At 35.6% G+C, this 14,680-nt stretch overlaps 1 protein-coding gene across 7 annotated transcripts in view; it reads left to right on the top strand.

Annotated features, from left to right (window-relative positions):
- LOC138177479 (protocadherin-11 X-linked-like) overlaps positions 1–14,680 on the top strand; it is a 482,211-nt gene that overhangs the window by 361,468 nt on the left and 106,063 nt on the right. For all 7 annotated transcript variants that reach the window (XM_069108666.1, XM_069108660.1, XM_069108664.1 and 4 more), the window contains one exon: positions 10,481–10,667. In XM_069108666.1, coding sequence (XP_068964767.1) covers positions 10,481–10,667 — 187 coding nt within the window. The remainder of the gene's footprint in view (positions 1–10,480; positions 10,668–14,680) is intronic.

The raw sequence follows: 14,680 nt of genomic DNA, 5'->3' as shown, positions 1-14,680 counted from the left end.
CCTTCCTTCCTTCCTTCCTTCCTTCCTTCCTTCCTTCCTTCTTTCCTATGTAGTGCTACATAAAAGCACTTTTTCCCACTATTATCTTCACTCCCTTCCCATAAAATAACACGTTGAAGATCCTATGAAATCATAACTGATCATGGTGCCCCAGAAATTCAGGTACCCTAAGAAATTTCACAGGATTTAAGACTTGGTGTTTCCAATTTGCTCCAATGTTATATTTTGGGTTTGCCTTCAGGCCCAGCTTTCCTGTGGTGCCACGATTTTGCCATGCCTCCTTAAACTAAGTTTCAGTTAGTCTAATTTCACTCACCTCTACCAAAGGTAGAAGATGTTTTTCATGAACTGTTGGAAAATCCCTTTCAGAACTTCAAGAAAAAGTGTATCCCTACTTTGCGAGGCCTGCTGGTGGCTTATTCTTCCAGATGATGGTCACTTGTTTTAGAATCAGTAAATTCAAGAGGGCCAACTCTGCTAGAGCCTATTGGGAAAACTTAAAAGGGACATCTGCCTTCTATATAAAACATTGTTTTGAACCAGGGAAATAGGACTTCTTATATGTCACACATACAGCATAGATTCAGTTAGATCTCTTCCACTATAGAATATATTCCTTAAAGCAGGAGATCTGGTGGTAGCATTAAAGTAGAAGCTTGGGTGAAAGTTGATGTGTCCCATTTGGTTTATAGTGAAACAAAAGAACTCTAATGAAGCCCTCTTCAGGCTTGGGTGCTCACAGACTTTCTGAACAAAGGCTTTTCCTTCTCCCCAGGAAGGTGTTTTGTTTCTTTGTTTGTTTTTTAGACCTGCACTTTATAATAATAAATTTGTCTTTGCTACCCATAGGTACAGAATTTGGCAGCACAAATCCTCTGGGGAGGGAGATCGAAGGGAGCCAATGTTTTATCCTCATGAGCTCACTGATTGTGAGGGCACACATACAGACAAATGGAGTAAGAGAAGGTAGTGCTAGTGTCTTCTGAGTCCATTGGTGTGGACTTTATTATTCAAGACAGCCTGATCTATTATTATTATGGCTAGGTTATACAAGAGCATTTGATTTCTACAAAATGTATTTCCACTTTTGAGGCTTTGTCTCATGTCATCCTTTATAAACAATGCCCTGTCCATATGCATATATCTTACTCTTACAGAATGAGCTAACAAATTTTTATTGTAAGAGCTTTGTTAGCAATAGGGCTACTTATCTGTAGGCTAAGAAAGTGCAGAAAGTTGCTTTAAAGGAAGTATGTAAAATTAATGAAGTCCAAAGAAAGTTTGAGCATCTTAACTAATGGACTTAATTCAGTCTATGGTCAGTCTCTTCCTTTTTGTAGTATAATATAGGAAAACTGGAGTGTTAGACAAGCAAGTTGATATGGATCAAGTTCTTGTGATTAAATTGAAATCCAAGTCATTGTTGTTATGGTGGTGGTGGTGGTTATTGCTATTCACAAACTCATCTGAAATCAGGCTGTACAGACAGAACTGAAAAGATATTAAAAAGTATTTCTATTGCAACAGAGTAATTATTTTGGCTTTATAAGGCTTGAAAGACTATTCCTTTGCCAATGTCTGACTTTGGATCAATAGTAAAATTATTGATTAAAGATAGACACTTTTAGTTCTAAACTTTCACTGTAAGATGTCTAAATCCAGAAGCACTGTCATCCACTGAGAAGAGAACTGTGGGTAGAGGTACAGTAAGGTCTAGGCTTTAATCCTAGGTTTGTCCTTAGCTCCTTGGGTAAGCTTGGGTATGCCAGTTAGCATTGGTGGCCTTCTGGGTCCTCATTCATAGAAAGAGAGGATAGAAGAACATATCGAAATTCCTTGGAGCAAAACCCCTTAAAATTTTTATGTCATGAACTTCTTTGGTGGTCTGGTGAAGACTATAGACTCCTCAGAATCATGTTTGTTGCCTGCATTAATAACTGAAGAAACTGTTAAATTTCAGTTAGACATGAGTAAAAATAAAAATGTGATTTTTCTTTTCCCAACTAAGTTCATAGATGACTCTGAAATCTGTCTGTGGGTCCCCAGTTAAAAACCTTTGCTTAAAGAGAGCAGAACTAAGATCCTTTAGTTGGATTGAGAAGCTGTGAAGTTAGGGCCCAATAAATTATCTAAAGGAAAAGAGCCTCCCCCAAAATTATGAATTACAGTAAGATTAGCAGTCTAATTTTTAAATCATCATGTTTTAAAGGAATAGTTCTGTCTCAGCTATGGAGCAGAAGGGCATCTTTATGAGTCGAGTAGAATAAAGTATTGATAACATTAAAAGAGAACACATTGGGGAAAATAGTACATTGAACCCTACCATCTAGAATTGATAAGGAATTGATCAATATCTGTAAGACTATACACATATTGTAGTTGAGCAATGGCTAAAGGATATTAATTGACAGTTTAAAAAAGGAGTTGATTACTACAGGAAAATATATTCAAATTCTGTAAAAATCTTAGGCATATAAATCAATAAAATTTTAAGATACATTATATACACTAGAACAGAGGTTCTTAATCTTTAATAAGGGTTCTGTGCACTTGTTTGGTTTTTAATATTTTGATAACTCTATTTCAATATATTTGGTTTCCTTTTTAATCCTATGTATTTTATTTTGCATATTTAAGAACATCATTCTGAGAATGGGTCCATAGATTTTATCAGATTGCAAAGGGGGTCATGACACATACCAAAAAAGTTAAGAAACACTGCATTAAAATGACAAAAATAGGGGCAGCTAGGTGGCACAGTGAATAGAGAATTGGCCCTGGAGTCAGGAGGACCTGAGTTCAAATGTGACCTCAGTCAGGCACTTAATACTTACTAGCTATGTGACCTTGGGCAAGTCAGTTAACTCCAATTGCCTTACCTACAAAAGACAAAAACAAAAACAAACGAACAAAAAACTTAAAATGACAAAAATGGCAAAAGTGTATGAAATTCAGTGCGGTTGAGTTTGTGGGAAACACATTATTGTTGTACCTGCAAACTGTTTCAAACATTTTGGAGATGAATATGGTCATATACATTGAGATGTCTTTTGACCTAATCATACCATTGCTAGCACATTATCCTCAAAATATCATAAAAAGTTAAAAAAAACAGACTTACATGAAAATATTTATAGTTTTGTTCTATTTGTAATAGCAAAAAATAGTACACAATTTATTTATTCAACCTTTGTCTAATAGTTAAGGAAAGCTGAATAAATTGTTATATTCATGTAAAGGAATACTATTGTACTCTATAAAATGATAAGTAGAAATTATATAACTAGTTATAGAAAGACCTATGCAAAGTGATAAAATTGAAGCCAGTAGAGCCAGAGCTGTTCTCTGAACCAGAAACTCTTTTCAAGTATATGCGTGTATGTAGTCATACATAGATATGAACTACAACCTTTGCCTTGCTGTTAATGTTGCTTTAGATTTCTTCATATCTTATTGTCACTGATGCGTATATTCTTCATCTTTCTCAGTGAGTAACTTCCAGATAACTATTAGATTGAATTAGTTTAATGATCTATTCAGCTCTATAATTTAGTTTTTGCTTTTTTTTTGTAAGTATTGATGATGAGGCATTAGGATCACCTGTTCTATTTATTTATTTATTTATTTTTGCAATGCTGTGCGATTTTCCTCTAAGAAATTTTTGCAGAAATTTTGTGTGTATATACTAATATAAGACAAAGTAATTTTTGCTGCTTATAGGGAGACAGTGAACAAGAAATTTCCAAATATATTTGAAATAAATAGATGATCCTCTTTTTGCAGGACAATAGAATCCTAAGATTTTATCTATGTAGGGAACTCCCAGTGAGGAAAGTTCTTAGAGAGTTGCCTGGGATAGGGATAGGTTGTGACATAGACAAAATTAATAATGAGAGAGAAGACCCTCCCCCTACAAAATGAAACCACAAAAAATCATTTTAGCTATTGTATATATGTACCATGTAGCTACATCCTTACTTCCTACCCCCTGGATATTTATATTTTGTTTTGAAGTAGTTACTTCTTTGCTAAATATTAAGTGTTAAACTTTAACTTTAAGATTTGTTCCATGGTAATTTTCTCTGCGGTGATGGTTCAGTTGCATGTATTTTAATAAGAAGAAAAAGTAGAAATGATGCAAATACATACTAAATATTGATATTTCTATAAATGTCAACCCTTTGTGTTAGCTGTGTTTGAATACGTAAAACACTTATTAATTTCTGCCTTTTGGCAGAAGTCCTTGTGACTTAATTTGATGCCAACATGACTTATTTTACATACATTAAACTTTAAAATGTATACATTAACTATGATTTAGATATTTAGCATTCAAGAAATTATTTTCGAGTGCTAAATTATATTTCAGGCATTTTAAATACTACTGTGTTTTTTACATGGTTTGCAAGTAAGAAAGGTGATAATTTAATTAAAATCGTTGGGAAAATATTAAGAACATGCATGTTTTTTTACATGACAAAAGGATTGAACTCATCATAAAATGAGCCTGTGACTTCTTATTCATGAAACAGTGAAAATCAGCTTTGAATGGATTGACAACTATTAGCCAGAGGTAAAAAAGATGATTTTGAGGGATGAAGAGTTGATCAAATTTCAAATTTCATATTAATTTTATGCAAATTTTATGATCATCATCCTGTCTTTGTAAACCTTTCAAACTGGTGGCATCCATTTTAATATACTTTATTGGAACTACATTTCCTAATACCATCCAAGTGACTTATCCAAAAAGTAAAGATCTGGTAATATAGGCGGAACACATTTTTAACTTTTTCTATTGATAGTAGAAGGGTTTCTTCTCCATCAGCCATGTAGTGCCATGTATGAGTTTGTGCAAGAGAAAAGGATGTAAGGAAGGATGGGAGCAGAATTTGGGGAAAGGAAAAGTATAAGGAGCATATAACAAATTCACTTGAAATCTGTAATTTTGCCGATGACTGTTACAGATCATAGCCACTTGACGAATTTATAGAGAGCTGCCTGAGGCACATATAGTCTGAGTTAGCTTGCTCAGTATCCTGCTTTATAATAAATGGCAGGAATTTGAACCCAGGCATTTCTGAGTTCAGGCCTTAGCACACCATCCATTATGCCAGGTAACTTCTCTGGAGTATATAAAAGTGCGAAAAAAAGAACATTCCACATGTAAAGAAAGCATTTTTTAGTTTTTCTTAACTTAGCTGTTCTTGATTCTTACCAAATTAGAAATTTTGACTGACAGTTCCTAAAAATAGACATGATCCCTGGTTAGTAACAATAGGTCCTTACTTGCTAAGCATTCCAGCTCTGAGTTGTCCTCATAAAACCTGTTACCACCAAACACTGTTGGCAAAATTGTCATGTTCAACCACCCAAAAGAGAGAGCAGCCCAAGAATCCTGCAGTGCCTAATAGAGAATAGTAATCTTAATAGCATGTTGCCCAGGTGTATTGAGTTGGTCAGTTGGAGTGTTTTAGAATTAAATTTTTTGAATCATAAGCAATATGAAAATATGACAAGGAATTTCAATTATTTTTTGTTTTGTTTTGTTCTTTACCTGTGCTAGTGTATTTTTCCAGTCAGCCTGAAAATATTCCATTTGTCTCCATACTAGTTTTCAGCTTATTTTAAACTGATAACATCCCCGAGCAGAATTGGGTGCTGTATCAAAGCCAAGTATGTGAGGACCCAAATATTCATGAATAAAAGGCTATACTAGTGGTCTGGGGACTCTAGCATTATTGGCCGCAGTCTGCAGCTGAGAAGAGGTGGTTGCATTGTGGCCTGAAGAGCACAATTATTGTATGAATGATCCTTACGCATTCAGGAACACACATTTCACTTAGAAGTCAGGTTCCTGTTGTATTCAAAGGAAAGGTTCATGAAATGGACTGTTCTAATTGATATTTAATTTTTCATAGTTTGGAAAGTAGTGTTGAATGTTCCTTCCAAACAAGGAGAATTGTAGAGGGTATTTATTGTATTACCTGCACCTGCATAGATTCACATACAAAGAAAAAAGGCCCCTTTCTGCATATATCAAAAACTCTGAAAGAAACAATAACTCTTTGATTCCTTCTCTAAGCTCCCTATACAGTGGAAGTCATATATCAAGTTCTTAGCTGTGCACATTAACAGACTATCCGCCATCCTCAGATTTTCCAAGAGAAAGTGATGTTCAAATTTATTGGTATTCCTGGAAACAGGGGACCTACCTGGAGCCCTTTGGAACCATCACTGAGCAGTGTTTTACTGGTATCTCCGTGACAACATCAGAAAGACACTTTAGCTTTGTCATGGGAAGACTGGGTGGGAAAAGAGATGCATCAGAGTATTTGTAGAGAGTGGTAAACCCAAACAAAAGCAAAATGAGGGCCCTGAGAACCTGTTTTTGTTTTGTAGAAAGGAAAAAAAGTACCATAAGGAATTAGTAGTCATGATATCACTTTATAAAAAGTCATATTATAAACCATTCTTCACCGTCCCTCCGCCCAACACACATTCCCTATATGTTATGCTTAGCTCTGACTCTACCAAGAAGTGAAATCAGTGCCATGGACAGGAAACCTTTCAGTCACTGAGGATACAGAGTTGGGACACCTCAGTTAGGAAATGAGGACTACTGTGTTACATTAGAAAGAATGCAAGACTGGGAGTTAGGAGATTGAGGTTCTAGTTCTAGATTTTTTAACCACATAGCTGTGTTTTCCTCATATGTAAAGAGATTGGAATAGATTATTTCTAAGTTCCCTTATAGCCCAGGCTATGATTATAAGTGGAGAAATCAAGAACTTCTCCATATATGTTTGACCAAGGGAAAGAATGTGATTGTCCTGACTGTTCAGGCAAAGAATCATAAGGAAAAGAACATGGAGCCTTAGATGTCGACACAGACAACACACTATCTTGTTCAACAAAAGGTACATATGCCAGGTATATGTAGAAAAGGTAAGTCAAATACCTGACAAAGAGAAGGAGACAGAAACAGAGAGAGACAGAGAGACAGAGAAAGTAATAGAATTAGAATTAAAGAGAGTTGCCTAATCTTAACAAAGAGTAAAGGACACAGGGGCTGCTAGGTGGTGCCCTGGAGTCAGGACCTGAGTTCAAATCTGGCCTTAGACACAACACAAAACTAGCCATGTGACCTTGGGCAAGTCACTTAACCCAAATTGCCCTACCTTCCCCCTTCCAAAAAAAAGACTAAAGGACATAAAAATATGAGGGTGTATATTTGTAATGGGACATTGCTTTTTAAATGTTAATGTTTGAATGTTTTCCTTTCTCTGGGAAGACTAACTTTGATGATTAAATTGATGAGTGTTTTAATCAAATAAAACATAGATATAAAAGACAAAGATGTATTCAAAGAATGTCTAGATTATATGTATAGAGCCCCTCTTTTTTCCTTGAAATATTCTAAAACTATCTCCAAAGTGTTGCAAAAATTCATAGACTTTTGAAATTAGAATATATCTTAGAGATTATCTAATTCAGTCTTCTCATTTTTAAGAGGTAAAGTATATTTAAATAACTTCAACAGAAGCTTTCCTTTGTGCTGACAAAATCATCGAAAACATTGTTTTACCAAATGATTGAGTTTTGCCTTCTTATCATGTAATTTTATTATTAAAAATTTGAATTTAAATCTGTGTTTATTAAGTACCTACTGTGTATCAGGCATTGCTAGGGGCTGGGACTAAAAAGACAAAAATGAAATGGTCCCTGTCCTCAAGGAGTACATAGGACTAAGCAAAAACTTATGGTTCCACATGTCATTTGTGAAGAGGCCAAATCACCTCTATTTTGAATATTATTTTATTTTTCCCAATCTCATGTAAAAAAAACAGTTTTTAAAATTCATTTTTTTTAAATAATGTGTTCCAAATTCTCTTCATTCCTCCCCCACCCTCCCCAAGATGGTAAGCAATTTGTAAGTTATGTGTAGTCATGCAAAACATATTTCCAGATTAGTCATGTTGCAAAGCATATCTCTTGTTGGAGTTAGACAGGGAACAAGCTCAGGGATGAACTGCTTCAGGGGTTGACCCCTCAAGGCTTTTCCCAAGCATATTCCATAGGATCCAATTATTCTAATATAATAACAACCTACATGTGGTTGTTAAAATTGAATATTATATTTTAATAGTTATCACAAAACCAAATGATGATAATCTCCAAACTATATGGAATTAAAATCTTTCAAAATATAGAGAACTAGACCAAAAAATCAAAATCATGCTAAAACAGGATGAAATGTACATGATTCCCACCATCCTCTTTGATATCAGAGTTGTCCTGAATATACTTTCAGTGAGCCCACAGAAGATGGAATTGAATAGAAGAACATGGATCCAGCACTTACTGTGTGCCAAGCACTATGCTAAGTACTAGGAATACATGAACAAAAGCAAGATAGTCCCTGTTCTTAAAGAGCTCATATTTGAATTAGGGGAGGCAACACATATAGGAGGGTTCAGCTGCAGCAAGGTTAGATAGTCTTATCAGCAGGATACCCAGGATTAGCAAGCCTTCAACTTCCAGCATTCAGAATCTGACCATCCTCAGGCAAGGGGTCAGCCTGTACGTTTGCTTCCTCCAAAAGTAGAGCTGATTGAAATACCATGTAGGAAGTCGGATGAACTATTAGAACTGCTCCCCAATATACAATGATCCTGGGAAGAAGTAAAGTTAGAATTCACTACAAAGCTGACATTCCTCCATGGGCATGATGCTCCCAATGCTGCTAGTGAGGAATGCTCATGGAAAAGATAAACATATTACAATACTGTTCAATTACCAAAAAAGCATCCATTTTTGTCCATTTGGGTAATTTCCACAAACATTAAAAATAAAAGAATAAAGAGTAGGATGGTAACTTGACCTAGGACCATTTCTCTTTGGATTCTATTGAACAAATGAGAAGAATGAGATGATAATAGGTACTGAGACATAGTGTAGCATAGAGGATAAAAGGCAGATGTTAGAGTCAGGACGTCCTGTCCTTAAGTGATCATGGGAAATCACGAACCTCTGTGTGCCAAAAGCTACTCTAATCCAATGCAAAAGCCACCTACTTTGTACAAGACACTGAGTTAGAAACTAAGATTATCAAAACAAACAACATTCACTTCTCTAAGGGGCTTGTTTTCTACTATAGGAACATACATTTGCCAACAGATATCTCTAGCCTGTAATTTGAGGACCAAGAGAGCATGAACAGCTAGTGTGGTCAGGAGAAGGCTTTCCTAGGTAGTGGTACATGAGCTGATTCTTGGTTGAAGTTAGGGATTGTTAAATGGTGGAACATTCCAGATATGGGGTACAGCCTGTGCAAAGGCATGAAGATGGGAAATGGAATAATATCCTAAAACTTGTTTGCTGAGTTAGAGATGACTTGTAATTTGTATTGGTGAAGAATGTCCCCATACCAGGAGTCCTGTATACTAAAAAAAACCATAGGTCTTTTGCTTTTTTGGTTTTTAAAAATCTTAGATGCTTAAGGAGCAATCTTACATAATGAGGCTCAGTTTTTAGTAGCAAAATTCAAGCCAGTGAACTCAATTGAAATTCCTCCTACCCTGCTTGGCCCCCATAGAAATGATAGCAGTCATTTATTTGAGAGTCAGGGCTTAGAATATGGTGGTCTTAGTTTTGACTGTATACAATTGTATCTTCTCAAATGATTTTTCTTCCCAGGCCACAGCTTCCTTAGGTTCAGTAGCTAGCTTCTACCAAATATCAAAGTTCTAACAGCACCATACTTAAGGAAGAATCTGCCTAAACTAACTGACACTGAAGCTACAATCTTGGTGGCACTTTTATACAATTACTTTTCCAACTGATGATTACAGTGGGGTTATTTGCCATTCTCTCATCCATTTACTGTGCTACCAGCTGGATATTTTGTCAAATAAAACAAGATTATATTCTGTGTAGGTCAGTTTCAAACTAAAATCCTACCCCTAAGCTATCGTGTGATTTTAATTCTCACTGCACTGGTGGATGATAGTATTATTTTTGTTAATTCTTGTGTTCTAACCTTCCAGAGCAAATCATAAAATTTAACGCATTCCACCCTGTGCCTTCAATGGCCAGGACAATTTATAAGTAAAATATTAAATCACTTTTGAAAAGTAGCTTAATAAATTCATTTTCCAAAGTTTATGGCAATCTCAAAGCTGATTTACAGAAACCATCACACATCAGTGAAGGCTGACAACGTTTATCTTTAGTACTAGATGGCTTTCATGTTGTATCAGGGTTTGTGCATTTGAAAAATAGGGGCAGCTCTTCTGTCAGGTAAGAGAGGTTTGAACACAGAGCAGCCTGTCTGTAAAATCCTGAAATTGTGCACCACTGTAGATAACATTAATGTGTCTTCACCAGATATCTGAAGTGATACATTTTCTAAATTTGATGCATTAAGCAATTACTAAACCTAATGTTGAAACCCTGTAATTTTCTTTCTTCCTTGTAGGCTCAGCGCCGTGTCACATTCCACCTTCCAGAAAGCTCCCAGGAGAGTAGCAGTGACCGTGGACCTTTCGAGGCAGAAGCTGGTGCCACTGCTAGTGCCAGGCTTGGCTATGGTCGCAGAGACCGCTCTGAACGTGCAACACACAGCAACCGTACTGAAGGAGATGGCAACTCTGACCCTGAAACCGGTAAGTGATTCTATAATCCCAAGATATATGATTTCACTATGTGAATGTCAAAATGGGGAGAATTGTAGAGTCACTGGAAGTTTACCATTTGAATGGGAGGAGCACACAGGTAAAAAAGTGAAAATATAATGCTGATGATAATCTGATGATGATGATGATAATGCTGATGAATGGTAACCATGGATCTTTCAAAATATCACTGGTAAAAATCCCTTCAGTATGTCCATTAAACAAACAAATATGGCAACCAAACCAATGATATCGGTGAAGATAAATCCTTAGCCATCGTGGCTTCATGGGATGTCTAAAGCTTTGTCCCAGGACACTGCATTTAGAGGGGCGTGGCAACAGTTGTATAGAGCCTACACAGCTTTGGTATGTGTTAACAAGGATAATTAGTTAAAATCTGAAGCCATCAGATGGCAGACTAGGGAAAGCAGTGACCCATCCATACTCCTGTGTGCACACAACCTGTGTGCAATAGCCCCTCACCTAAGGGCCTTTTGGTGACCCTCATTGTGGGTTTAGTTTTCACATGGTACTTGTCCCAGGTCTAAAAAGCCCTACCCAAGTTTTAGAACTTTTTAATTAATCTGCAATGCTAACCTATTACCAGTAGTATATATTTGAGGACTACAATTTGAAAATACTTCAAAGGACCAGGTGATGACAGCTGGAACACTGTACTTGCACATACTAGAAATGCAAATTTTTATTTCAAAGTAAAATTATAATGTCTGCTTAAACTTATTTATATTTAAAGCATATTTGCATAGATAGTAGAATTTATAGCAAATTGTAGTAAAATTATTAAACAGCATTTTAGAAGTATTTTAAAATTCTTGCATCAATTGATATACCTCAGTCCTTCACATCAGAGCCAGTCTTTTGCAGTCATCTTTCTTTTGAGTGACTATATATTTTACAGCCATGATGAGACATATAATCAAGTGCCATAAAACAATTCCCTTTTTGGTGCTTTGGAGATTATTTATAACCATCTATAAATGCACACTGTGCGCTATCTCGCTGCTTAAAAATATGCTCAGATTCAGTCTCTACATAGGCTGGCACGAAGGCTAACTTCTCCTCTTGAAGGAATGGGAAAGGAAGGCATAGAAAGAAAATGTGTTTGAACATCAGCCCTCTTAATGAACGTCGTATCTGACCTGATTTCCGTTGTGTCCTTTGCACTATTGTGCTTATTTTGTTCTGCATCGGTTCATGTAGATTTTCCGATGTTTCTCTGATTTTTTAATGTTGAACATTCCTCATGTCACAGTGATATTCTATTATATTCATATACCATCATTTTTCATTGACTCTCCAATCCTTGGGCTTTCTACTATTACAAATTAGTAGTCTTATCAATAGTTTAGCATTTACAGTACTTTTCTTGCTGTGTTGACCTTCAGTTAGTAGTAGGATCACTGGGGTTAAAAGGTGTGAACATTTTATAAACCTTGAAAGATGAATATGATGTGCCTAATAAAACTTCAGGGGGAAAGTTACATGCCAAGTACTTGTGGCTAAGAATCACTTTTTAAGAAATGCAGAGTTGGCAAGGTATGGAGAGGTTTTTGAATTTGTGAAGCTACATTTTTTCCCAAAGTATATTTTTACCTCATAATTAATGTCTACTTCTAGACCAGTCATAACAATGCCTTATTCTTCCCATTATTATGCCTATCACATATTACTTGAGCACCATTAGTACATACAGTGCCATACCAGTAACTGAGAACCTGCTCAAGGCAGGTTTACCCAAGTTATAACTATGCTGGGCATCCTCAAAAAACATTTAGAGCAGAGGATTGAAATGCGTAGGAGTGACATGCATGAGCAACTAAAAAAGGCACATGTTTAAAATCAAAACAGTCTCTCCACTATCTCCTCTGCATACCATTTTTGAAACCTAGCAAAATAAAGGCAGGTTACATAAACATCACAAACAACTACTTCACATCTGTATATCATCACAGCTTTGTACTTGCAGAGATACCAAATGCTTATTAAATGCCCTCAGAGTGTGAAGTTCAGAAAAATCCCAATTATATGTAATAAACATTTATGCTTAATACCCAGATAGTTAACATCTGTTGCAAAAATCACAATTTTCTCCAATAGGCATCAATAAGGAAACTTTCTTGGCTTAGATATCAAACAGTGCACTGAGATATTGTGCTGTAGCTAGAATGCAGTTGCTTTTAGATCTGGTATGGTTTCAGCATCAGTTGCCTACCAACTATTTCCTGTAATGAGTTAATTATCTTTGTCTTTTGTACCATGTAATCTATCAGCATCATTTTTATCTTCTCTGCCATCATCCTATCAACCAAAAAACAGTGTAATAATCAAAGACACACTGTCTTTAGCACCATATAAAAGAAATCTACCTTTTATGTATGCTCATCATCAGTTATCTTTATTACACAGTAAGAAACATTTAGATAAGGCCTGAGTCACAAAGTAGAATCCCCAAGGAGAAATCTAATCCCATGAAAAACAAGAGCTAATTTCACCTAAAATGGCCTCTCCAATTGAAATGGGGCTAGTGTGGGAGATAGTGACATGGTCAAATTTCCTAATTAGAATTCAGTGCAAAGGAGCAAGGTCAATGGGAATTTTTCAAAAATTTGAATTTAAAATATTTTGAAAGAAAGTCAATTTGGATTACCCTCAATATGTATACTAATAAGTGACTTAACAAATGATCCTTAAGTAATGGCCCTTCCTTTGAGGCTCTGAATTAATGAACACATTAGAATCATTTATAATTAATTTAATACTTGTAGATTAAGAATAAATGTATGTGTGTTTAAAGTGCTTTGTTGAATAAGCTGTTTTCACACCAATTACAATTGAATTTGTTTCTCAGGAAACTCTTTTTCCCCAAAATAGAAAATATAAAGGTTAATATTAGTCCTAATTGACAGCAAATTGCAAATTAGCAGGTTCTTTATGAAATATATTCTACTATATAAGCCAGCTAGTTCCACGTAATAATTATAAGAATGAAATAATATAATTATTAACAGTTGGCATTTTACTGAATTTATCAAAAGAAAAAAAGGTATCCAAAGAGAGTGGATAACTTTATGTGAGTTATGATAATTACTTTTCAATTTCATTGTTTAAAGTGTTTATAAAAGATTGAGGACAGATATCCATGAATATATTTTTTAGATTAAAAACTAAAAACATACCACTTTTCGCTCGCTACATTGGCAGCTCACTATCACATGAGAAAAGATGAACATCATATAAAGTATTATTGGACCTTGTCCGAGGGAGCTTATTATTGCAAATACAGGATGACCCCATTTCACTTCTGATGTGCTGTGGTCACATGTGTCCAAAGGATGACCTATGGTTGAGATGTCAGCCTAAGACTTTTATGGATGTTGTTGATGTTGTTTAACAATAGAAAATAATCATTAACGAAATTATCAAAGATTAAATCTCCTTTTTCGAGGAATGAGCACTAAAGTCTTTTTGTTCTGGAAGAAACCTCTCTGGGGCACTAACCTGGGGTGTTTGTGATTGGGAGCAGATGTGAGCAAGCTGTGCCGTGTTACTCAATCGCACGACAAATGGGAAAGTAAACTGTTAGAGGCAGTTAATGCTGTCCTTGAGCAACTGAACTAAATTATGCAGCTCAGTTTTCATATTCTGAAATGTATCACCTCCTCAATCTGTTTTTTTTTCTGCTAATGAATTGCCTGTAATAGTACATTGTGCTGATAATTGCCTTCTTGTGAGCTCACAGATTGAGGTGTCAACACAATTTTTTATGAATAAGATTTTTTTAAGTTGCCAGAGGGATTTAGAAACACTACTTTTAAAACACAAGAACCTGGTTTGTTAAAACTTCTAACTAGATAAAAGAATTTCTGTGATCTGTATACTTTGCCAAGGATATTAAGCTTCCTCTCTAATGTGAAATGAAACTGTAATGAATTCCTGTCTCATAATCTCTCTGCAGGAGACATCAGCTCCTACACCCCCTTTAC

The sequence above is a fragment of the Petaurus breviceps genome, unplaced genomic scaffold (assembly GCF_028583685.1).
Source record: "Petaurus breviceps papuanus isolate PSGF00001 unplaced genomic scaffold, PetGlider_PUasm1.0 90417, whole genome shotgun sequence".
Lineage (NCBI taxonomy): Eukaryota > Metazoa > Chordata > Mammalia > Diprotodontia > Petauridae > Petaurus > Petaurus breviceps.
The sequence above is the reverse complement of the archived record's forward strand: the minus strand, read 5'-3'. Positions and strand labels throughout refer to the sequence as shown.